Here is a 26,177-nt window from a genome sequence, read left to right on the forward strand (position 1 = left end):
AAAATATCATAGGTTAAAGTTAAAATACAAAAAATATTAATTTGTGAGTGACATCATCATTATTATTATTATTATTATCATTATTATTATTATTATTATTATTATTATTATCATATCATCATTTTATTATTACTGATGCATTAATGTGTAGTATTTTAAGGGTGTGGCAAACTTTGGTAGAGACAGTTTCAACTTTATATTTTTATGACTCATGAGGAATGTTGTGTGTATGTAAAACCTTTCTTAATGAAATAATTACTAACTACAGTTAAATAGTATAAATAATGACGAATGAATATAGGGAAGTAAGCAGCACAGTACTATCTTAAATTTAGTGACATATAAAGTGTCTGAAGTGCCTCAAAATCAGAACTAGAGCCAGGTTTATTGCCTAGTACGTTTGTATATACACAGAATTATATTTAGATACTTGAGGAAATGTCACCTTTCACCACTGCAGTCTGAATACACCCCCCACACATAACACACGTGGAAACAATACACTATTATAGGCCCCTTATTACATAATTCACTTCCTATAAATCAGTTTTATATAGTGAGACCCTGCATCATGACAAGTACTGTTCGTGATGATAGTTCTGACTTGTTCTTGGCACACTACAGTGAAGTCAGCAGATATGTAGGGGTACATGTTCTCCCTGTTAGTAATGTGGAACCTGTCACTTAAGCTTTGACTGGAGTGACTAAAAATGGCACTGATTATGTTGTGACTCATATAGGATGATAGGGAAGTGGAGACATTTGGAGGGATTAAGTTACTGGGTTTCACAACAGGCGCCACTGATTGTCCAGACAGTGGGACTTCTGTTATAACCATCTGTAATTCAGAATAATTGGAGATATGTGGAGAAAATAGCCCACTGATGAGTCACCAAACAAAATGTCCATACTGATTTATAGATCTTAAAAGGATAATAATATTCCAACATCTGTGTATCAGTATTTCTTTCCAGAAATAAACAAACAAAGAATTTGGAAGCTGCATGATAGTTTTTTTTATTTGTCATTCATAGTAAAAAGTGTGGGGTGCACAATCACACAACGACCACAATGAACAGTTTAAGAAAAGCAGTATCATTTACAACTCTTTAAAATCAAAAGGAAAAAAAACCCAGTTTGCTGTATCTTTAGTTCAATGTTTTGAACAAACCATTCGCCTGCACAACCAGCTTTGTCATTAGTTACTGTTAGATACTGTACATGACAGTTAACATTATCTGCTACACAAGATTAATTAGCCTACACTAAGACCAAAGAACTTTCTCAAATACCTTCTTGAGCAAAAACAAAATAAAAAAATTGAATTTTCTAGTCCTACAGCATTTATCTTTTAAAGACACAAGGAACAACTCAGTTAATGCGTTATTCAGCCATTGAATTTAGCTCCAGAGACCAAAAAAGCCATCAAAATTTTCATCAACAATTCAAGAAATATTCTTTGGCCCATTATAAAGAATCATTAGTTAGTTTCAAGACCTATCATCAAAAAATGTCTCAAGGAATGCCAAGTGGGATTGTGAAGGAGAGGTAATCTCCCACCTCCCCCCATTCTGCTCGGAAGTGCTGGAAAATTGTAATCCATGTGGTGAGCACCGCTATCCATAGCAGCAACCCCAGCGCTGAACGCTTCACATCTAGATAAAAAAAACAAAGAACACACACACACACACACACACACACACACACACACACACACACACACACACACACACACACACACACACACACACACACACACACACACACACACACACACACACACACACACACACACACACATACACAATAGTTAGTTGACATGTTGTTATAACAACTGTTACGCTGGAATATAATTCACCTACATTATGTTCTTGGCATAAAGCCTTCTTTGCAGAATACAGCCCATCAATTTGTAAATGCATGTGATAGTGGCAATAGTTGCCATCTAGCATTTAGGAAAACTGCAAAGCTGTTCTAACTTCTTCACAGCAGGTAGACCAGTGGTTTCAAAATCTTTACTGCCATGCTCCCTTTGAAAGTCACAAGCATTTGAAAAAAGCAGCAACAATACTGGGGAAACAAGTAATCAAAGGAACCTAGATTAATTGTATTGTGATAACGTCTCACATTGTGATAAATCCACACTATACTTGAGGAAAACAAGAAGTGTTAAACTTACTGTACATAAATGTGTTACATTTTGCATTAAAACTAAGTTAGTGCTGTGTGCATTTTTAAAACATCACGTGTTAAATTGGCCCTTTAAACACTCACAGGCTTTTATCTGGAGTTGTTCAGTGTAGGCTGGCTTCACAAAAGCCTCCTTAAAAAACCACACGACGTTGACCAGCCACAGGAATGGTAGAAATGCAAAGCCACCTAAGAGAGACAGGAAAAACACAACACTTTAACCTGTAGTACAATTGAATTAATATTTAGGCAAATCTATTCAAGATTCAGACATCCATGCTTTATTTTATATAATGCTCCCAGTGACTGAAATATTGGTAAACTATCTTCCTCCTCACTTAAATACGACTTCATCTTTATAGAGGCAGGTGTAACATCCTGTATGCAGAATTTACAAACCAATATGGAGGAGGCAAAATTAAGTATCACAGTGTTAGTAGCCATGTCAGCGTATTGCTGCCACCATGACAAAAAAACTGTGTGTGTGTGTGTGTGTGTGTGTGTGTGTGTATATATATATACATATATATATATATGTAGACATGGCTACAGTGTTTGTAGCCATGTCAGCGTACTGCTGCCACCATTACAAAAAAAAAGTGTGTGTGTGTGTATGTATGTATACACACACACACACACAATTGAAAATAAAGAAAAACTTTTGAATGAGTAGGTGTGTCCAGACTTTTGACTGGTACTGTATTTTTCTACTTCAAACTAAAAAAAATAATTTCAACACAATCTTTTTTTATGTTACAACAAAATATTTTTCATTATAATATTTCTATATTGAGGGAGGTGATACTATGAATATATATATATATATATATATATATATATTTCTCTAATTATATTTTCTCATTATTACTTGATTCCACCCTGAGAGCATAAGCCCAAATGAGTTGATATCTCTCTGAGACTGTGTAGGATGCTGTTAGCAAACTTAGTGAAGTGTCCGGTACACACACGGTACTGCATACGCCTCAACACTGGTCCAGACTGAACACTGCATGATTATAATTTGGCAAATAGTTTTTAATTTGCACAAAAACATAATGATAGATCGTAACTGATGGGTTTTTTTTTTAAACAACAAAAACCTAAGCGTAAATGTGAGTGTAACCGTCTGTCTGTATCCTATGTGGTAGCCCTGTGATAGACTGATCACAATACCTTTCACCCACTTAGAGCTGCACAGGATAAGCAGGTGTAAAAGGGTGGATGGAGAGATGAAGCTGTGGCTGTGTCTCATCCCAATAAAACACAGTGAAATCATATTTAGGTAATTGTGATTTTTTTTTTTTAAAGATGTAAGCTACAATATCATCTCTTTATCTTTTTCTCATTATTAAACATGTTACAAAAATGCTTGCTTTAATGGGATACGTACGTTGATTTTGTGGAATAACAATGTACACAATATCTATGTGTAGGATGCATTTTTAAAGTGCTCTCACCTAAATAATATTTTCGACACAAGCCAAGTTTCTCCTCATTGGGCAGTCGTTCCAGGTTCATGGTGACTTTCCTGATGACAGACAAAGAAAAAATAAAGATTACAGCACATAACGAGATGGACACCGTAACCCAAAAGACATGAGGCTTTTGGTGAAAGGGTGATGCTGCTAGGTTAGTCATGTCTAAGATTGGGAAAAGATTGCAACTCTCTGTCTTTGGCCTGGGCATGCCTGGAAGGAACGAACGAAATTTACTTAAAATTCAATGAATATAACGCAGTATTTTAAGGCTTTGATGACCTGGTTTGTACAGTCAGATGACACAAAATTCACCTCAGGCTAACAATAGCACTTCGTTAGCTTCCGACCAATTTGGCTACAAACAGCCGTACTTACGGTCTACTTTTTACCGTTTATAGTGTTTCGTAGTGGGGGAAAATACTAACTTACACATCATGTGATAATTTACCTGGTATTAAAGAGGCAAACAGTCAGGGAGTCGTCGTTAATTAAATGGCAACAATTGGACAACACTTCCTACTTCTTCTTCTCCGGAATCCTACCCCTTACTCTTCTTCATCTATATGTTTATGGCAAGCACAAACTAATGCTGTATACCGCCACCTACTGTACCAAAGTGAAATTATGCGTTCATGTGCGTTTTTAAAGTTGAAAATAGATGGATCTTGATTATATTCAAAGCCATCCATTTTTTCCTCTTGTCAGCTAATATCCAATATTAATATTTAACAATCTTTGAATAGCTAATGCCATTCCAATCTAAAGTCCTGACTCTGTCTCTTTCCACGCATGTTATACCATGTGTGACAAAATAAACCTCCACTTAACATCCTTTTTGTTTGTTTTTCATGAAAGCACGGAAAGTTTGTTTATTTTGTCACATGTACTGCTCCCAAAGTCGAGAATGAAATCATTTACATTGTTTTCTTACTGTAAAGCTCAAGTTTGTGGAACACTTTTGTATAGGCCTACAACTAAAAATGTAATCAAGCGTTGAGGCCAAGACCCCAGCCTGATTATCAGATTGAATCGCTATTTCAATTGCTTAACAAATCAGTCATGTTGTCAGCTTTTCAGAGGAATCATGCCTCTTGGTATTGAACAAACAATATGCTCCATGTTCTGCATTTTATAGTATTCCCTATACCTAATGTCTGTATCCTATATTTTCTATCAAATTCAAATTATTATTGAAGATATTTTGCTCCATTTCGACTTTAATATGCTATTTCCTGTGGTCTACATAACTGACTTAAAAAAGAAAAAAGAAAAGAAGAAGCTTCCTTTGCCAAGTTACTCTGCAGCATTATTTTCTTCAGTTATTACAATAGTTGCAACTGCTTCTACACTTTTTGGCAACACTGATGTGAGGATGTGATCCACACCCAGTTGCTGAATATTTCTGCTGCTTCCTTGATGTTCAAACATAACTTCAGCCCTCATAATGTCCCACTATGGAATAATAGAGTCATACTGAGCAGAAGGAAATCTTTATTTATGGAAGACTGGATGGAAAAACAAATATGGTCAATTACACATTTACTTGACGAAAATGGAAATGTACTTGATTTGAATGAATTCAATACTAAATATAATATTAATTGCTCTATTGAGGTGTAAGAAAGTGACACAGGACAGTCCAAGAATTCTTATTCAGTCAATTAAGAACAATACTGAACATGCCCACACCGAGTTTACGTAAGATTAAAATCGATTATGTAGACCTAGTGAACAAAAAGTGTAATAATACGTTTTTGAGACAATACCTTGTAAATACCCTATATCCCGGTAGAACCATGAATAGACTCATTCTTCGATATTATGACAAGGCTGAAATATCAGCGATTAGAACAAAATTCTTAAAATTTCCAATTCCCCCGAAATATAAAGATATTACATTTTAAAACAATAAACAATATATATCCCTCTGGTGAATTCATCAGAAAAATGTTTAAATTTGAGGTAGAAAACTGTTATTTTTGTGGCACAAATGTAGAAACAACAGAGCGCCTGTTTTATGAGTGTGAGACTGTTCTGAATTCATGGAAATCGCTCCATGATCTGTTGTCTTCCAAATCAATAAATGTGGATTTCCTGTCCTTCCAAAATATTCAGATGGGAGCAATCCTCAAAAATAAAAACACAGAATTTTTAGTAAACAACCTAATTATAGTAACAAAATATTATGTACATAAATGTCGATTTGCTAAGTCCTCCCCCTCATGGTCTGCACTTAAAAATTAATTATCTCTTTTTCAAAGGTACCTTAAAAAGATAGATAATGCCCATGCTATGAAATTGTATTCACTTATGGTTACATTTCAGCTGTGCTAAACCCCTTGCCTTTTCTTTTTTTTATTGTATTTGTTCATTAGTATTATTATTTTTTTATTTTTTTATTTTAATATTTTATTTAAAACTTATTTGGGTACCATGCATTTTCTCCCTTATTGTGTATTACATACACTATGGTAGTAAGTTCTGCAGTTGCAATACAGGAGGTGTAATGTTATATAACTGAAATGTACATATGAAAAGTTTGAGTATGTCATTTTTGTATTGTTCAATGGCTTAATAATAAAATTAAAACACATTTCTGCTGCTTCCTCTCAGCTTCCTCTGGTAACATTAAAGATGCATACTGCCATCTGCTGTGTTGAAATGTGTACAGCAGAGCATTAAATGATGGATGTGGCCTTATGTAGTAAATCATAAAAAACACTTATTGTAAATTCTGTAGTATTGTGTCTCTTTATTATCTGCCTCTAAATCCAATCCAATTCCTTCTTCCAGATGTCATCTGTGGATGTTTTAATTGATGATTAAGCCTTTCCCTCTCTGATCATGCTAAACTGATTCTTCTGGCTTGATAATAAGCCTAACATGTCATTTTTTTCACTAAGTGATTATGTATGATATTTACATAATGCAAGACTATTGAAACTCTTCTATTCCCAATTATGATAGAATTATATGCTCTCTTGTCATCTATGCAATAAATTATGCCAACAAGGAAGCTATTATCAGCTTTGTTGACACTGTTTTAGAGAGGTGCTGATTTATAATTCTGTTTGGTTTGGAGGTTGTTATTTGTGGTGTTATTGAGGTGTTTTTAATATTGCGTTTACATTCAATAATGTAAATGGGATAGACCTTAAAGTTTATTAAACAACAAAAACTGACATAATACCAATGTTATTATTGTTGTTACTATCAGTAACAGTAACAATGTTTTCAGGAGTCTTTTCTAATTAAACTTTTTCCGCTTTTATTGTCTGTTGCAAAAGCTTTAGGACAAAGGATGTATTATATTGTATATTATGAGAACATGCCTGGAAAGTTTGCAACATCTATTTTATTCAGCGATTATTTAACGAATGTGTCGGATATCAAATTTGGCTGAACATTTTTAAACAGCATACAAGGCAGCCTTGGCATTTTAATATGTGGGATACACCTAAACAGCAAATAACAGGAACAAAAATGATCAGTGAATGAATCAGAATAGTCATTGGCCAAATATAGTTGTATTTTTATTTGATTATATTTTAGCTACTTTTACTGTGTACTTTTTTATTTTTATTTTTATTCGTATATTCCATCTGATATTACATTAATGTGTTTTTCTTTCCTCTTTTTTCTGTTCTTTTTGTATGAAATTTCCTTTTGTTGTAAAGCACTTTGAGCTGCATTTATTGTATGAAAAGGTTCTATACAAATAAGGTTATTATTATTATTATTATTATTATTATTATTATTATTATTATTATTATTCTCTATAGTATATTTAGGTATACAATGAATTTGTCTCTTTTGTGGTATAAAAATGGTTTGAAAAAAGAAAAGAAAAGACAAAGAAGAAAAGGACGTTACTTTATATACATATAATATCGTTATGTATAGCCTACAGCCTGTTCAAATATAAAAGTAATAAGTGACGTTGCACATTTTGTATTTTAAACTAAATAAGTTTGTGTAAGTGCAGTGGGTATTATAGCCTAGTGTTACAGGGTAATTGCAAAGAGTGTTAACCGAGTCTAGTAAGTGAATGAAGTTGTCATCAGATGAACTCAGTCAATAATGTTTGATTCAAGTGGCATTAAATGAGACTGAATTCTACAGTTCTGAATGGAGACTAGACTTGTGGGATAATCACCACTAGAGGTCGACCTACCTCCCCCTCTCGTTTAGAGTCATACCGAGAACTAAAACTCACTTTCCCTTGCAGCATTGCGGCTCCCCCCTCCCATCTCGCGCCTTCCCTCTTGTCTCTCCTCGAGCTGCTAGCCGTCGCTGTGTGTGTTGTTGTTGAAGCAATGATGGCGGCAGCGGGATGCGGATCAGCAACCGCGGCTGCCGGAGGAGGCCAAGGTGGAACCGCTACGGCCAGAGGTCGTTTCCCCGGTCGGCCTTGGTCGTCTCGTAGTCGTTTGCGCTCTGAGAAGCGATGGCAACTCGGACGATCCGGTTTAGAAGCTGACGATGTGACTAACGGAGGGCCAAGGCCCACAAACCTGGCTCTGTCGTTAAACGAAGACCAGTCTCACTTGCGCTTACTTGGGATAGAGGCGAGCCACAAGATCCTTGGCCAAGCTGGATACAGCTCTAGTGGGAGTGAAGAGGTGAGGCCCCAAACCGACCCAGGAGTTAGTATCTTTATTTCATCTTTTCGCATTTTGTGTGATGGTTAAATGTGTTGAGAATGAGTGCTATCTACAGCAGTGTGTCTGGTTAGTGCCATGGAGAAATGTCAACATCCTTTTTGCTAGGCTAACGATACCTCGGTAAGCTAACAGTATATGCTAACTAGTGTTAGCACAGTGCAGCTCTCCATGATATTTAATGAGTCGCAACACAAAATACCACTTCAACAAAGCAATAGAGCAGTTTAAGTTACATTAGCGCTGTTTCCCTCAATTGCTATCACACGGGTTAATAATATTTAAAGGAGATACTATGACTGCACTCTATTTTAAGAGCCCGTAAGTGAGTACGCCAGTTTGTAAACAGGCATCGCAATTATTTCATGTATGGCCCGCTCGTTATCGGGCCACAGTAGCAGCGAGCTAATAGTAGCCAACACAAAGAACGGGAAGGCTAGCTCCTCTGTATCCTGCACAGCGGCTACTGCTAACTGATCTGTGTTCATAAGCTGTCCAGATGCTTAGCTTGTTTAAAAGGGATAGTAAACCAAACTCCTGCGTACCGGGGATACTACGTGTCCTCTCTAACGTCACTGCGATATGAACACTCAGTTAACTAAGTTTTAATTATGGCTAAGTAGCATGTGTGTAAATGCCTTCAAGATAAGGGTACGGCTATTTGCTAGCCAATGTCACCAAACACGACATGTTTAAATGGTGGTGCAGAAGTGTGCCAAAGCCAGTTGCACCCTTGTTGTCAGAAGTCAAAGGTCCCTACGAATACACATTTAGTCGTTAGCGTCTCTTCGTTATTCATGAGAGAGGAGCTGCTTGTGGGCGCTGAGGTCACAACTGCAAGCTTCACTTAGATGTACAGTAAAGTTACTTGGAGGGAATCGCTATTACAGACCCAGTCCCCTGCAGTTTTTTGGAGGCTGCGCAGGTTTCGGTCATTCAAAGAACAGATAACGTGTAACTACATGATCAGAAATTCAGAAAGATTTTCCTAAACAGTTAAAATGCATGCAGTTGTGTGTTACTAATGTGGTCCTTAGTTAGTGTTATGTCTTGAAACTCAGATGAGATTAATGAAACGATTTTTGTTGATAGTGAAACTGATGAGAACAATTGTCCATTGTCTGTCATTGAAGTTGTGTTAAGTGTATTGTTAAAATCATCATTATGCTGGACATTGATCCACAATGACTATTTTGATACATTTGTTCAGTATTTTTTTCTGGTGGCTTTGACCACTTAGACACTGGACAGTGGACATTTATGCTGCAGTCTGAATGCTATGTGCTTAACTTTCAACACATACTTTTTACTGATAGTTTAGTAGTCGTCTACAGAGTCATGTTGCTTCATATGTTAATTGTCTGTTTTTACTTTAAGGGAGATGACTTCACAGGATTTGAAGCTGAAAGAAAAAGCTCAAAAGGACGTGTATGGTCCCGACAAAACCCTTCCAAAGGTAAAGAGAAATATATTTCTGCATCACATAACATGAATAGTGTAATTAATGATGAACACACAAGTTAAAGTTTGAACTAAAAATGAAATGAGATTTTAAAAAGGGTTGTTTTCTACTGCAGTTTTGTATTCACTGAAGATGTTGTGGGTTTTGTAATCTTTTATTTTTTCATTTTGTAGGTGAGGCTGTCAACACAAAATCTAAACGACAAAGTGAGAAGCTACCACTTAATACGCCAGCAGTGGAGGCAGCTATTAGTCCACCCGATCCTGTAAAGGATGTAAAACCCATGGAGGAGATACAAACCGTATCTCCTGAAGCAGAGCCCGCAAAGGACTGCAGGAAAGGTTCAAAAGGAAAAAACACTATGGATCGACAGTCCACTAAAAGCGGAGCATCAGCAGCAGCACCAAGGATTACTATAAAGTTGGTGGCCAAAAAGAAAATGAAAACCGTAAAGGAGCCCCATACAAAATCTGTGAAGAAGTTGAAGATAAAAGGAATTCAGGATCAGCCTAAAGCCAAGGACATTCAGGGTGACCAGGTTTCAAGTGCTCATGTCAAATTAAAAACTGAACCACATGATGACACAGGCACAGAAGATAAAGGAGGGGGAACTTTACCTGAAAGAAGGCGTGGAAGATCTGCTTCAAAAACAACAGAGTCTGTTTGCCAGACTGGCGCCAAAGTTGTGGCTGACCAAAAACCAAAAGAGAGAAAATCAGCCGATCAAGTTGACACTGTAAAGGAAGGCATGACTGTAGAGCCAAAAACAAATGCAAAGCAATTAAAGCATAAAGAAATTGCAACAGAGCAGGATTCTGAAGGGAATCAACAACTGATTCGTAGGAGCAACAGAGCCACCAACCCACACTCGAAAAAAGTCTCGGACAGTGCAGCTGAACCTGAAAGTCTTAGTAAAAGTGATGCCATTCTTGTGGAGTCTAAGTCAAAAGTTTCCAAAACAGTTGAGGCCAAACCATCGATGAGAAGTGATGGACGAAGGCAAAGCAAGAGACTAAATAAGGATGCTACAGTGCCAGAAAACCATGGTCCATCTTCCACAGAGACTGGGAATTTAGCAGTACAATCCAGTGACAGTTTGCCTTTGATAAACAATGAAGAGAGGGTCCCAAGTTTAAAGCTGATAAAGGTCAGAAACCCAAAATATGATGCACAGTCCGGTGGGAAGAATTCAAAGCGAAAGAAAAAACGTAAAAAATTTATCTGGACTTTAACATTAGTAAAGGGAAACATTCAGACACAGGGTGCTGAAAACACTGTCAAAGTAACAGATAAGACTGTGAGTGAAGTGGATCAGTCCACTTTGTGTGACACTGGTGTCAACAAGAGTTCAAAGGGGATGGATAAGATATCAAAAGTGGATAACTCTGCCCCACAAGAGAGTAATAACACAGACAGTAATGAGAAGGGTTGCCAAAACAAGGCTGACATGCCATTTGAGGAGAAGTCCACTTTACAGGTGGACGTTGAAGTGGAAAACATAACAGAAATGCCTCCGCAAGAAATCACTAAAATGGTTTGCGGGAAAGTTGTTCCACCTCTTCAGATAAAAAAGGTTTCCTCTCCTGGTAAACACAAAACCTCGAAACCATCCTTTTTAATTCAGCAAGTTAGTCCTGTGCCTGAAAAGAAAGAGGATGATGTCCCGAAAGATCTAACTGAAGTTAAAGAGGATAAATCATCATGTACGGATGCTGAAGAGACACCAACCAGGAGACTGAGAAGGAGAACATCAAGCCTTGATTCACCGCAAAAAAAGCCTGACAGTCTTAAGGCTGTGACAACTCAGAAACGGAGGTTGAGAACAAGTCCGCAGGATGAGGATACCCCACAGGTGCCCGTTGAAGATTCTTCTCAGGTTTTAACAGAAAATTCCAGCTCACATGTTCTTCCTGAAAACTCCTGTCAGGTTTTGGCTGTAGACTCCTCAGAGGTAACCAGTGTAAAGTCCTCTGAAGCTCCTGATAATGATTCTTCACGGACCGCTGACGACCCCCCACAGGTGCCAGGTGAAGTTTCTCCTCAGAAGATGGAGAATGAGGTGGAACCACAAATTAAAGAGGCCAAACCATTGCCTGTGCCTTCTAAACCTAGAAGATGTAGAAATAATAAACTGGGAAAGAAGAGGCCTGTTCAAAGGAAGAAGACTGTTTTTTCTCCTGAAACTGCTGTCAGCTCAGAGTTGGCTACAATTGAAGTGGTTAACACAGAGTCTTTGCTAAAGGAAGATAGTCTGCCTTTAGTAACAGAGTCAAGTCAGTCAGAAACAAAAGATTGCCCCCAGCCTGAGGCAAAACAGGACACTGTATCAGTTGAAGAAGAGCAGATACAACCACCCGTAAAAGAGGAAACAGACATTCAGTTGATAGATACTCAACAATCCTTGGCATCGGAAAGCCAAGTAAGTGATCCAAAAACATTGTGCCTACAAAAGAAATCCCTCAAAAAAGTAAAAAAGAGGCGTAAAAGTTTGATTGGGCAGCGCCAGAAACACAGGCACAGGAGCAGAGATGGGAAGTTCGCTCCACTTAAATTATCTGAAAGTCAGAAAATTGTTGAGGGGGATGATGACATTTCCACCCAGTTGGCAGTTACCACACCAGCTCTGAGCTCTAAACTTATCGGAGTACATAAAAAGTACAAGAAGAGACTGTCGGGCCTTAAGTTTATTGGGTCTAAAAGACCAAATCCACAAGCTAAAATAATTTCTAAGCTGATAGAAATAGGGCTTGACAAAGATAATTTGAAACAGGAGGAAACTGACACATTAGTCGATGGGGCACCAGCAGATGTGGTAGATTCTCAGCCTGGTAAATCAAAGTTTGTGAAGAACATCAAGCACTTCATTATGCCTGTTGTAAGTGCCAGATCCTCACGAGTGATCAAGACCCCACAAAGATTTATGGATGATGCTGGAATGTCGGTACTGCCTCGAAGAAACTCTCCAAAGAAGGGTTTTCAACTGGGCTTGCAAATACGCCCAGTAAAGAGACGAGATGATGGGAATGGCAGAGCAATATCCCCCATCTTGCCAGTTGATGAGGAGGACATATTGAGTGAAGCTCAGTTGGATGTCGATCTGTTCTCAGCTCAGGGCCTAGATGACAGCACTGACATAGCTGACAGCCTGTTTTCTGAGACAAAAAGTGGCAAAATTGAAAAGAAGCGACCTCTTCTCAAGAACTCGAGTTTCAAGTGGCACATGCCTGAAGAGTCTAGTGAAGAAGTGTATACACTGGACAAAACTCAGACAAAAACTGAGGATCTCTTTTTATCGTCACCAGTTGATAAACCTGCAGAACTATCTATTGACCTCCTGGATGCTCAGAAAAAGAAAACTTCCCCCAAGTTTAATAAACAAACAGCTCACCTCAAGATTTATCAAAGACTAAAGAAGCCGCACACAGGACTTCCAAAAAGCAAAAACGCAACAGAGATGGAAAGCATTAGTAAACCTCTTCAGCCCCCCGTTGATTTAGCTGAAGGACTTGATGATGAGGCCATGAGCATTAGCCTGAGGCAACGCAACACAAACACAGAGAAGGACAAATCCAAGCTGAAGATAGAAGACCTTGACAGTCCTGGAGTTGTGAGAAAAGTTTCTGTGTGCGTTAGGAATACGAACTCCAAGTCTCTTGTGTTTCTTCATGGCAAAGAGGAGGATTTAGCTGTGAAAGACACTGCCCAACGTCACTCAGGTAAGCAAAATAATTCAAAAGCAACAAGTTACCGAACGTTACAACAAATAGCACATCACTTGAAGAAAATACTATGTAATGGACTGTTATGTATTACTTCATGTTCACAGGAGAGCTGCAGAAATCAGGTGCAGGTGAAGGTGATTATCCTGGGTCTGTGGAGAAGGGAGCGCCACAAAGAGCGCGCCTCACTGGTGCAAATAAAAGAATGTTCAATCTCCTCAGGAAAGCCAAGGTCCAGCTCATTAAAATTGACCAGCAGAAACAGCTCAAGTCATCTGGGGTAAGGTTATGCTCACCCCAAGCACGTTTTCAGTCATTATAGACTGAAATAGTTTATTATTAGATAAGTACTATGTAATATGAACTGCTGAAGACGAGGAAAATATAAAAAAGACTCAAGTGTTTTGAATAATACGTTTTATAGTTTTTTGAGCTGAAGTGCTGATGCTTTGTTTTTGCCCATTAACCCTCCAGCTGCTATCTGGCCAAACTGGCGCCAGATCTAGAGATGTGACCTCTAAGAGACAAAGAAGGAAGCAGAGGGTGCAGCTTGATTCTGATGTTCCAGTCAAGACAGAGCCACCTCAAGGACAAGTAAGTGTACAAATCAGTAGGCCTGGATTGGGAATTTATCCTATTAAATTCTTGTTTTTTTTCTGTGTTTGATATGTTGATATGAGATTTTGGATTTAACTGTCTGCTATGGTCAAATGTTGGCAAAGAATACCCATTTTTGTCAGTGTACTGAAATGTAGTGATATTTAATTCATGACCAGTGGCTGTATAAAATTGAAGCTGCTGCCAATTCTAGTCTGTTTACCTGACTGTTTCAGAGTTTAATTTGTGTTCTGTTTTTTTTCTTCCAGCCACAGCTCATCTCCCCTCTGTGTCAGGAGTTCCGTAGAGCAGGAGGTCCACGCATCAAGCATGTTTGCCGTGCAGCATCTGTGGTGCTTGGGCAGCCTCGAGCCTTGATACCAGATGACATTCCCAGGCTTAGCGCCTTACCGTTGCATGAAAGAAGTGGCATTTCCCCTTCAGCCATCACAAAAGGTAGCTGTGAACTGATTGCCACTCTTCTCTGGATTTGACTCTCTTGAAATATTCCCCAAAAAATTTCTTGTGATTTCGTTATGATGAGTAGATGGAAGCAGTAGTAAGAGTGAAAGTAATAGTTTCAGCCTCTCAACAGAGGATGGAGTAATTTAAATTAGATTTTTGTGATATAAATTTACTGTTGTTACTTAAACCTGAATGTTTTGATAATTCCTATAAAAACACAAATCGATTTTATTAGCATAATGTATCATAATGCATCAGTGTAATATATGAATAATTACAACCCTACTGTTTAGGTATGTGTTCCTAGCAGCCCATCATTTAGATGTTTCTGAATTTTCAGTTTGATCCGTTTATTTGTAAAATACAAAGAAATTCACAGCAACATAAATTGAGCTGTTTTTCAAAAATAGATTTAAGGCAAGGCAAGGCAGCTTTATTTATATAGCGCATTTCATAAACAATGGCAACTCAATGTGCTTTACATAAAACCAATTTAAAACAGCTAAATTTCCTAGCCCATGACTCAGCTTTTCAGGATATACTATATTTTCAAATTGACACTTGATGAGCCAATCTCCAAACCAAAATTAGTGACACTGAATTATTACTGATTGATTATTCATAGCTAAGCAACATGTGATTGGTGTTAGTTTTCCATTCGTCTTGAATGTGTGTTGTTACAGATATTGGCTCTCCCTCAGAATCGGATAGTCCTGGGCTGTCAGATCCAAAAGTCACCAAGGTCAAGAAGCCAACGAATTTTGTGAAACGGAAAGGACTCGGGCCATTTGGATACCGCTCTCGGAGGTGTGGAGTTTGCAAAGGTTGTAACCACGAGGACGACTGTGGCAAGTGCATGAACTGCCTTGACAAACCCAAGTTTGGTGGTCCCAATACCAAGCGGCAATGTTGTGTGTAAGTTGACGCATATTTAATTTTTGATGTTGTAGTGGAGCACAGCACTGTATAAAAGGATTCTATATTTTATCACAAGGTATAAGAGATGTGATCAAATTGAAGAGAGGAAAGCACGGCGACTAAGTGGAAGAACGGCACCCAAAGGTAATTTTCACCCGAGCATGAAAGTTTCATGTTCCTGTGATACTTGTATAACATCCGGTGTGACAGAGACTTGACTTCTCTTTCTCTAAAGGACCTTCTAAGCGACGGCGATCCTCGCTAAGCGGGGGACACTCAAGCAATGATGAAGGGAACGAAGGTGCTGCAGATTCACCATCCGGTCTCCAGGGTGATGACCACAGTCCATCAGTAAGGAAGCAGCCGAAGCGCATTGTGAAACCTCGTGTCTATTTTGACCTGGTGGACTACGACTCCGATCTTGATGACAAAGCTGTCTCAAGCTCAGCCTCGCCAGCCAGGAGAAGGGGACACGGACCCCGTTTCAGTCAAGGTAGATCAACACTCAGAAACAGGATTAGATTTGTGCATCATTCTCAATCAGTCCGTTTTAGACAAGAGCCATCACTAGTGGAGCTGCTTTGCCTTTGATAATTCTTGAATATGGTACATATACTTGGTAGACTAACCTATGGTTAGGCTAGTCAAGTATTGTTATTCTTAACACCACAGTTAAGTATTTGCTCACCCATGATATAGAGCTGTAATGTTTATACACACGTTATTACCACAGGTTTTTTTTTTGCTAGTAAGAATACCAATCCTTGTGGTTTGTCTTTTAATAATAGACCATGTTTTTTTCCTGTCCTTCAAAGACTTTGTGTCACTGGATGGATTCCTAGGAGACATTTCAGATGAAGAAGTCAGGCATCGAAAGCCCAGCTCACACCGTGTACCACCTCCTCGTCGTAAGCCTGAGAAGGTGGGTAATTCAGAGTTCTTCAGTGCTAAGGTTCAACTACACAACTTGAATTTATGTTTGATTGCACTGTCACCCAACAAGTGTCAGTCACGAGTACATACGGAAGGGGTAGTAAACAAAGCTGGTCAGAATTTTCAAAAAGGTCTGCACTGCATTAATCAATCCCATTTACTTACATATGTCACACACCTGCCAATGTTGTGTCTGAGAACATGGTAAATGCAGTTTGTTTGTATTCTGCCAGCTTTTGTGATGGTGTAACTGAGAAACCCCCACATTCCTTCCTGTCCCTCTCTGCAAAATCTAGGACATGTTGTCTATTATTATTTTTCCAAAAGAAATCTCTGCATTGTTGTGAGCCACAGGGTTTCCGCCAGAGTATTGCAAGCCTGGTGGCCTGCTGGGCCTAAGCACCAGCAAGTTTAAGCCCCCCACCAACAAAAAAAAAAAGAAGACACTTGGCCACCAGACCTGACATCTCTTCTGGCAGAAACCCAGAGGCAGCAGTTCCAGCTCTTGTTCACCCACTCCTTAAGCAAGGTGTTTAAAACGCGGGTGCCTTCCACAGCGTTTCAGTTAAAGTTACTGCATGGTTTCCCTTTGAACTCAAATATGGATAATGTGTATTTTAATATATGTACATGTAAATAGTTTTGGCCTTAGTAGCATCATTTTGACTCTATACACTATGCTATATTAATTTTCCACATGAAGTATGAGCTGGACTTGAGTTTGATTTATGGTTTGTGTGTTAAGGTTTTACAACAGAACTTATGCACTTGGCCGCCCTAGCCATAGGCTTAAGGCTACACTATAAGGCCATGTTGAGACCAAATCTGGCTATGCGACACGTAGGATTCTGCGGTGGTTACATCCTTGTATTCCCTCATGACAGCGTTGTACAGCTCTGGAAAGGTCATCACGGCAGGGATCAGTAACTCTAAACAGTCAAATGCTACACTGATACATGGTAAACAAGGTTCTCTTTCCAATGGGCATCTTTGGTCTGATCACTGGCTTATTGGCCACTGCGGTGTGATGTTGGGTTGCATTCTGGCAAAAATGTATTGAAAGTTGAACGAGCCGCTCCATTTTTTTTGTGAGCCCTATGTGGTCTCCACTCCCACAGTGTAAATGCACTGGCCCCATTCGATTGAATGAGATGGCTGCCGTTTTTCACATATTGCCGGATTTGGTCTGAAGGCTGAGACTTTCAGAGATGCAAACAATTCGCCATTTTAATAGAAAAATGGGTCACCTACGAGATTTGTGTAGATCGGATGAGAAATTTGAGGGGGTGTTGATGACGGGGAACATTAGGCTACAGTGGATTTCAGTACCAAAAAAAACAAAAAAAGCTATCTGTCTCTGCTGCACACACGGAGAACTCAGCTCCGCCCCTCTGAGACAGAGGAGAGGAGCAGCTAACGTTAAGCTCTGCTGTAGTTTGCTGTCACTTCTGTCACATTGCTCTCCCCTGCTCTCAGAGAGTTTGTTCTGCTGCTACTTTATTCCGCCTCACTGTTCTGTATAAAAGGTCCTGACACTGAATAGGAAGACAGAGTTGCTTCGTCAGTAAGCGGCTACAGAGGTAGTCACCGATCTGGATGACGCTGTGGTCGAGCGAGCTAGCGAGAGAATGAAGTGAGGGAGCGGTGACCGTAAGAAAGCCGGTGAATCAGATCAATAACACTTTATTTTCTGATTGTTTCAAAGTGGTTACGTTCAACACCACAAATAAACTTCCCCACACACCTCCACTCAACACTGCAGCTCCACCTCAAACCTCTGAATCTGAAACACTGGTTTAAAAGCACACAGCAGCATTATGCTTGTTTGCTTGGTTCAGTTTAAAAAAGGTCCTAATGAGAGATCTTCTTTATTTCCACCTGGACAATGAATCAACTCTGACCCTGATCGACTTCTAAGACATCTAGAAGTCTTTTATTGTTAAGCAAAGACAGTTGCTTTAGTTATTTGAAGACACATGCAAGCTTGAAACAATGTGGAAAAAGATATTTACTGAAAAATGTCAGTATTTTATATGTTCCTCAGTATTGAACTTGTTGAACTTGGATAATCACTCTGTGGGTGTATCATCGCCATTCATACCTATACAACCAGCAGTTAAATTACTAAAGCACAAAAAAAACAATATCTAGATATAACCTCTTAATGTTGCTTTAAGAGTGCACCAGAATTACGCATTTGACTTGAAAATGTAAAAATGTTTCTTCCACGGGAGCATGCCACCAGACCCCCCTATAGGGTTGGACTGAGGTCCAACTACCATAGTCTCTCAAATTTTTGTGAGAAACACTGGATCACTGGATTTGTGATATAAAATTAGACGTGTGTTCTTCTATTTGTGTGATATAGGATACTTGCAATTCACTGTTATTTTATTGGCAATATGTCATCAATCATAATATAAATAAAATAACTCATAACTGGCCCTCACCAGAATATTTTTGAGGTCTGCCAGTTTTGCACAATATAAACATAATTTAGTATAACAACATTTGAGAAGTTAACTCCTGTTAATTAGATCACAGCAGAAAAAGCAGCAGCTGCAACAAGAGTCTACTGCTGACCTACCTGCACATCCAAATATACTGCTCCCACCATTCTTGTTCTTAATTGCATCTCGCAGATGTGTTAATCTCTGAGGAAGTAATGTCAGATACACAGGGTATCTGTGATGCTCATGAGAATATGTCGATAAAAGTGAAGCAGTTTTTGAGGATGTCCATCACTGTTCTCACTCAAGTTTTGGTTGTCTCTCAGGGTCTCTCATCTCAGGGTCCCTTGGAGCAGACTCCTCCCAGTGTTCTGGCTGCCCTGGCCCATGGATTTGAGCAGAGAGATGTCGAGCCTTCTAAACCTACTCACAAAATTAGGGTTGATTTCAAGGTAGGTCACTTTTTACAGTGCATAAAACATATATAACATATATATATAAAACATTTTAACATGTTTTATATATTTGTTTTCTTCAAATATTATTACTACAAGTCACATGCATTAACTCAAAACCATCACAACTCACAGGTTCACATAACAACATATTTGTATTTGTCCACTAGATGTCAGTGTTCATTTTTAAATATACTGTACAACTAATTAGTGGCACCTGAGAAGTGTGTTTTAACTGATCTCTTCAAAGATACATTTTAACCTGAGAACAAAATGGTATAAACATTTTTAAGTTGATCTTACCACTCTGGTGAAAACCTAAATAGTGAACCCCACTGTTCCATCATAACTGAACAATATTAAGTAAAAAATTTACAGCATGTCTATCTTTTTTCATGTACACAGTACTATGATGGTAAGATGTTATTGTGATGCGTGTGTGTGTGCTGTCTTGGTTTTCAGGAGGATTGCACTCTGGAGAATGTCTGGAATATGGGTGGTTTAAGTATACTGACCTCTGCGCCACTCATGCCACCTTATGTCTGCTTCCTTTGTGCCAGTAAAGGCCAACATGAGGTAACTGCTTAATACTTTTTGCCCCATGTGAATTAAAATAACAATAGCAGCTTTTCCTACCACCATAAATGTGTAAACTAGTGGCTGATAAGGTTCTGATCGTCTCTTTGTAGTTAAACATATAGTACCAGATGCTGACAAAAATATCGTATTGGAAGGTTTGTTTCTTTTCTGGACCATTTTGAACCTAAAAAGTCATGTTTATGTTTGTGATTTTCTTTTTACAGATGCTGTATTGCCAAGTATGCTGTGAGCCCTTCCACCAGTTTTGCCTTGAACCAGCAGAGCGCCCCTCTGAAGAGAACAAGGAAAACTGGTGCTGTCGTCGATGCAAATTTTGCCGTGTGTGTGGCAGGAAAAACAAGTACTCAAAGGTACAAACTGTTCCATTGCTTGTTTTGCTAAATTGGACTTATCATTATAAATGTAATCCAGTTAGCAAGTAACACATTTTTCTCCATCAGCCTTTGTTGGAGTGTGAAAGATGCCAGAACTGTTATCATGGTTCCTGTCTGGGACCTAATTATCCAAAACATAACAAGAAGAGGAAAGCTTGGGTATGTTTGTGTCACGATTTTTTTTTAAAAACCCACAGTCATACATGTTTACTAAAAGCATGTTGAGTTTGTAATACAATGATGGCCGATGCTGATATTATGGTTTCTGTTCAGGTTTGTATGACATGCATCAGGTGTAAAAGTTGTGGAGTCACACCAGGGAAGAGCTGGGACACTGAGTGGAATCACGATAAAGGACTCTGTCCAGACTGTTCAAAACTCTATGAACAAGGTGAGGGAAGAATGTAACGTTGACAGTACATTTGTTTATCATTTGGTAATCTGTAAGCTTCAGTGTGATTTAGTATCATTATTTTGTGTTAGGGATAATCTTCACCAGGGCTCTAAACTAACTTTTTTCACTGGTTGCACTGGTGCGCCTAACTTTTTTTCTTAGGTGCACCAGCACAAAAGTTAGGTGCACCCAAATTTTCGACCATATCGTTCGCATAGCGTTTATTCTGACACGCATACAGGTAGCTAAATGCTCTCCTTGCAGTTTGTTGCGCAGGTCAGTCTTCACACACGCTGCATTTATAGTCACACAAACACACACACACAGTTCTGGGTTGGAGCCGTTCATATACTCTGAGCCGGTTAGCCTGAAACGTGTTACTATAGTAACGTCACAGTTACCTGTTTGAGGATTAACGTTGTTAATGATGACGTCACATGGCGCTGTTTGCATTAGTTTTTCGGGCTCCGCAGTTTTTTTGTGAGCAGGTTCTGCCTCAGATGATGTTATTTTTCAACCAACGGTCTGTGTTTGTTTCCTTAAACTTAATATCACTGTTAGCGTGTCTGTGTTATGCTAGCGAGAGGTACAGGTGTGTTCAGGGTCGAAGTCAGACAGTCGGACATAGCGGTTCCGGCCAGACGTCCTGCAGTAAACACCGCTGCAGACGTTGGTTGGACATTAATATACATCGCTGTAAATGTGTACGGGAATTTCCCGGATTATAAGTGATGGATTTGCGGGAATCTATTAAATTGTGCGCAATACCCACAATCCTGCGCTGAAATTCAGGCCCTGCACGTCACGTTACTTCAAGCACAGTCATTTTTGCAGCGCCGCTGTTGAATGTACAGGGGGAAACACTGCATCTTGTCATCCGCGGCTACATGCACTCTCTCTGTCTGACTGCAGCACACGCATTACACACAGGAATATCTGGACCACGGCCAATCAGAGGGGGGTCCCACCCTTCACTATCTCTGGCCTGATGTGTGTCTGTTGTTGAAGGTTGAACCACAGGGAGACTTTCAGAGTCGCAGAGATTTTTTTTCCGAACAGCTGGTCGCACCAGTGCGACCTCAGATTTTTTTTAGTCGCACCTTTGAGAAATTAGGTCGCATGTGCGACCAAATTGGTCGCACTTTAGAGCCCTGTTCACTGAATGTCTCTTTCTCTTAAAAGGTAACTACTGTCCAATCTGCTTCAAGTGCTATGAGGACAATGACTATGACAGTCAGATGATGCAGTGTGGCACCTGTAACCACTGGGTACATGCCAAGTGTGAGGATTTAACAGGTAAGTTTTAGCTATGATAGTGGCATGGCTCTAGAAATGGCAATGTTGGGTCAAGTTTGGGTTTATTTTAGATATAAGTTATGATTGAAAAAATAAATAAATAAAAAGATATCAGAATAAGAAAGTATATAGTGAAAATAATAAAGTTTTTTTTAAAAACAGTACAGTAAAAAAGTTTTGTTCAGTATCTATTATTTGCTGAGCATGCTCTGCTTATTATTAAGTGGACTGCACACTGTAGGTGCACAGTGCCATCATGATTTAGTTCAAGCATTTTCATTAAATTCCTCTCTCCTGATTTCAAATTATTTCAGATGAACTATATGAGATCCTGTCCAGCTTGCCTGAAAGTGTAGTGTATTCCTGTCGGCCGTGCAGTGTGACCCAACCCAGTGCCTGGAGAGAGCTGCTCTATATTGAGCTCAGAGCTGGGGTGGAGAAGGTGCTGGCTTGCTTGCTTTCCTCCACCCTCACCCAGCACCTTGTTACCTGCACACAGGTAAAAGATTCAGCCCTTCTTTTTATAGATCAAAATGTTGTGCTGTTACTGGAACTTTTGTATTGTCTGTGAGTACTGATGTTATTGTAAAACTTATGATATACTGAATGTCAAATATGCTATGGTTTTTACTGCAGTGTGAAAAGTTGGTTGATCCTGATAGTGTAATAGAAGGACAGCCAGCCTGTGACCTCCGAGCTGTGGGCAAGAAGTTTGACAAAGGCCTTTACACTACGTTGGTGAGTCCGCACCCTCTTAATCAGTCCTTTTTTAAAAATTGTTAACTGCTATTGTACCTGTTGTTGACATCCATTCTAAATGATTTCTTCAAATATTGTTAACTCTTAAGAAAGTGTATTAATCTCAGATTGCTACAAGTCACATGTATTAAGTGAAAGCCAACACAACTCACTGGTTCATGTAACATAATTATATTTGTCCACTAGAGGTCAGTGTTTATTTTTAAATTCCAAAATGAATATACTGTTCAACCAATTAGTGGCACAAGTGTGTTTCAACTAATCTCTTCAAAGCTACATTTTAACCTAAATAAAAATATTTAAGTTACCAATCCTGTGAAAACCTAAATAGGCAACCCACTGCTCCATCATAACTGAACACTATGAAGTAAAGAAATGCACAGTATGTGTCTTTTTTGTTGTTAAAATTTTCATTTTATGTAACTTTACTAACATGTATGTCAGAAAGGATTTACTTGTAGTGTAAGAGTGTTGTAGATTTATTCTATAATAGAACAGGTTTGTGCAACTACGTCAGAAACCAAATGTGTTGTGACACCTGTGAAAAGGTGGTGTCATAGAGAGACAGTCTCTCCTGGAAGGCTTTCACAGTGGTACACATGCTTGTTCACACAAATAGTTGTGTAAATAATGAAAAAAGAGAGCTCAAGGGAACTAAAACAATTACTTAAAGAGGGGTACTAAAATTATCTTTATTTTTTGTAGAAAATGTTCCATGAAGATGTGGTTCAGGTGGTGCGAAAGAGGCTTGAGCAAGAGGAGGATCTTCCAGAGGAGCAAAGACCCACTGCCTTGGCACGCTCTTACTATTTAAAGGTACTACATCAAAAATGACTATTCTTTCAACATCAATACATGAATTCTCTCATAGTTTAATTTATTCTCATATTTGATATTAACCTTTGATCAAAAGTCTGCAAAAGGGTTTGCAGCTCTATAGAACTCTTTCAGGTTGTGGGTGGATAGGTTATCTTACTTTTGAGCTAAAAAGACATGTTGCCTGAATGATGATCATTCAGGTTAAGTTATGCAGTAGTCATTGAATTGAGGTGAATAAGAATCGTTGACTATGATTATGTTTCCTTTTAGCTCCTTGAGGAGGTATTTAACTGGTTCAACAGCCAAGACCCAAAGGTGTGGAACTCTTGTACCAAAGACTTGCCCATGTGAGTAATGGTTTCCATTCACTGGTTCACATGACCATTATCATAATTATGTATTTTGTCTACAGCAAACCCTATTTGTGCCGATTGTGAATTAATATGAAAATAGTGCTGGAAAAGACACTGTTCCTTTTTTCTATGGCACCAAAATAATCATATTTTTCTGTCTTTTATAGTGGGATGCTGACCCAAGCTGTTCATCCTCCCACAACTGAACATGTTTATGCCCAGTGGCAGGAGAGGGAGGAGCTCCCGTCTAGGGCTCCACTGGGGCTCTTACAGGAGGATAATGGACAAAGCTCGGATGTAAAGGAAGAGGAGGCAGCTTCTCCAATGTCTGGGGAGCCAACAAGCCGGAACCACTTCAAAACCAGCAGGGCTGCCAGGTTCAAATTCAAAGGTAATACAAGAGAATGTAAAAAAATAAAATAAATAAATGTCTACTTGTAATTGTTTTGATTTTTCTATTGATATCAGGCAGGGTGCATGCCTTGAAGTCTTTGCTTATTTTTTATAGGGAAAAGGGGCAGGCTTTCAAAAGCTGATCTGGACACTGGATGGTCTAAGGAGGATGAGAGACAGTGCTCTTTGTGCCAAAAATATGGAGACCTTAAACCCAATGTAAGTAATGCAGTAGACATGAAAATGAACAATAATTTGTGACACCCATTTTAAATGCCAAACTTAAGGAGTAAACTGCATGTAAACACTGTACGTACAGCTTTGCTTGGTTAGTTAATAGATCATTTTTTGTGATGTTCTGCAGGAAGCAGGCAGGTTACTATACTTGGGCCAGAATGAGTGGGCACATGTCAACTGCTGTCTGTGGTCAGCTGAGGTGTTTGAAGAGGACAATGGCTCTCTACTACATGTGCACAGCGCGGTTACAAGGGGCCGCTTGATGGTAATTATCTACCTTATACGCTGATTTACTTGTTAACTGTTTACTGTTTTTTTAATAGTTTAATCATGCAAATTCATTCACAATATTTCTAAGAATTTCCATTTAATTCCTTTCAAATTTGTAAATGTAGCCTGACTAGCTCTGTTTGTAAACAAATATACATTTTTATAATTGACTGCCATTTCTGTATTACTCTGACTCAAACTTAACATTTCACCCTTCACCCCAATCAATCACTGCTAGCGTTGTGAACGCTGCAACCACACAGGTGCAACAGTGGGCTGCTGCCTGACGTCTTGTCAAAGCAACTATCACTTCATGTGTGCCCGCTCCCGTCACTGTGTGTTCCAGGATGATAAGAAGGTCTATTGCCACAAACACAGACATCTGATCAGTGGCAGGGTAAGTTCTGACCTTCCAACTTGTATCTTACCAAATATTATAACAGTTTAAAGGTCTGAATTTTAATTCTGAGCTTCTGTATTTTCCTTTGTTGTAAAGGTAATAACTGGTCAGGAATTTGAGGTAAACCGCAGAGTGTATGTGGATTTTGAGGGGATCAGCCTCCGCAGAAAGTTCTTGACTGGACTGGAACCAGAATTAATCAATGTTATGATTGGTAAGTATACTGATTTATTAAGTCAAATGTCTGTTTCACTACTTGTCATTTCTTACATTTATCAACATTAACTTTTGTTTAATTGTTTATTGCCTCTATACAGGTTCCCTACAGATTGATAAGCTAGGTGTGCTGTCAGAACTTTCAGCTAGCAAAGGGAAACTGTTTCCTGTGGGTTTTCAGTAAGTTGCATTTATCTTTTCACAATTTATTATATAAAACGTACATTTGGAACACTCAATAAACAGCACTTGTAAGACTTTCTTTTTCTTTTTTAAGGTGTTCTCGTTGGTATTGGAGTACAGTTAATCCACTGCGCCAGTGCAAATATACATGCACAGTCCGTGAGGTCCGACCCCTACTTCCTGAGAAGCCTGTCGAAGATATGCCTGACCAAGGAGACAATCACACCATTTCTCACAACCCCTGTCCTCCACCTGGTTCGTGTCTTGCTGTATATATAGAAGAATATTAGGAATTGAGTTACAATTGTAAAGTGAAAGATACACATTTTAATTTTTTCTTTTTTTCTTTTCCAGAACCGAAAGCCCAAAAGATTGATACAATAGAATTGCAACCCCCAGCTGAGGAAACCCTTTTGTCAGTCCCACCCAGCAAGGCAGATCATGGAGCAAGGCCAAAGATTCCCAGCTATCCCCAAGCCAGGAGACCAGCTGGTGGAATGTCCCGACCACTGCCATCCCCAGGTAAACCATAAATTACAAACTTTTATGGAGATA

At 38.9% G+C, this 26,177-nt stretch overlaps 2 protein-coding genes across 4 annotated transcripts in view; one reads left to right on the forward strand and one right to left on the reverse strand.

The window, feature by feature from the left end:
- Positions 1-1,001: 1,001 nt before the first annotated feature.
- psenen (presenilin enhancer, gamma-secretase subunit) lies at positions 1,002-4,236 on the reverse strand. The gene is made up of 4 exons (XM_062423000.1): positions 4,117-4,236; positions 3,648-3,718; positions 2,275-2,379; positions 1,002-1,655 (listed from the first exon to the last, which is right to left on the reverse strand). The coding sequence occupies exons 2-4, from the start codon at positions 3,706-3,708 to the stop codon at positions 1,516-1,518; spliced, it is 306 nt and encodes a 101-aa protein (XP_062278984.1). The 5' UTR covers positions 3,709-3,718; positions 4,117-4,236; the 3' UTR covers positions 1,002-1,515.
- A 3,748-nt stretch (positions 4,237-7,984) lies between these two features.
- The window catches only part of kmt2bb (lysine (K)-specific methyltransferase 2Bb), a 28,458-nt gene continuing 10,265 nt past the window's right edge, over positions 7,985-26,177 (forward strand). The window contains exons 1-28 of one of the 3 annotated variants that reach the window (XM_062422952.1): positions 7,985-8,314; positions 9,707-9,785; positions 9,965-13,507; positions 13,618-13,790; positions 13,985-14,104; positions 14,377-14,563; positions 15,256-15,487; positions 15,567-15,634; positions 15,726-15,983; positions 16,306-16,412; positions 19,200-19,325; positions 19,791-19,904; positions 20,132-20,278; positions 20,369-20,461; positions 20,576-20,693; positions 21,879-21,992; positions 22,307-22,491; positions 22,629-22,730; positions 23,457-23,567; positions 23,841-23,917; positions 24,091-24,314; positions 24,432-24,535; positions 24,681-24,818; positions 25,062-25,220; positions 25,320-25,437; positions 25,541-25,619; positions 25,717-25,877; positions 25,977-26,144. In XM_062422952.1, coding sequence (XP_062278936.1) covers positions 7,985-8,314; positions 9,707-9,785; positions 9,965-13,507; positions 13,618-13,790; positions 13,985-14,104; positions 14,377-14,563; positions 15,256-15,487; positions 15,567-15,634; positions 15,726-15,983; positions 16,306-16,412; positions 19,200-19,325; positions 19,791-19,904; positions 20,132-20,278; positions 20,369-20,461; positions 20,576-20,693; positions 21,879-21,992; positions 22,307-22,491; positions 22,629-22,730; positions 23,457-23,567; positions 23,841-23,917; positions 24,091-24,314; positions 24,432-24,535; positions 24,681-24,818; positions 25,062-25,220; positions 25,320-25,437; positions 25,541-25,619; positions 25,717-25,877; positions 25,977-26,144 — 7,435 coding nt within the window. The remainder of the gene's footprint in view (positions 8,315-9,706; positions 9,786-9,964; positions 13,508-13,617; positions 13,791-13,984; positions 14,105-14,376; positions 14,564-15,255; positions 15,488-15,566; positions 15,635-15,725; positions 15,984-16,305; positions 16,413-19,199; positions 19,326-19,790; positions 19,905-20,131; positions 20,279-20,368; positions 20,462-20,575; positions 20,694-21,878; positions 21,993-22,306; positions 22,492-22,628; positions 22,731-23,456; positions 23,568-23,840; positions 23,918-24,090; positions 24,315-24,431; positions 24,536-24,680; positions 24,819-25,061; positions 25,221-25,319; positions 25,438-25,540; positions 25,620-25,716; positions 25,878-25,976; positions 26,145-26,177) is intronic. The other 2 variants (XM_062422953.1, XM_062422954.1) reach the window with 2 other exon arrangements.

Source organism: Scomber scombrus, chromosome 7 (assembly GCF_963691925.1).
Source record: "Scomber scombrus chromosome 7, fScoSco1.1, whole genome shotgun sequence".
Classification (NCBI taxonomy): domain Eukaryota; kingdom Metazoa; phylum Chordata; class Actinopteri; order Scombriformes; family Scombridae; genus Scomber; species Scomber scombrus.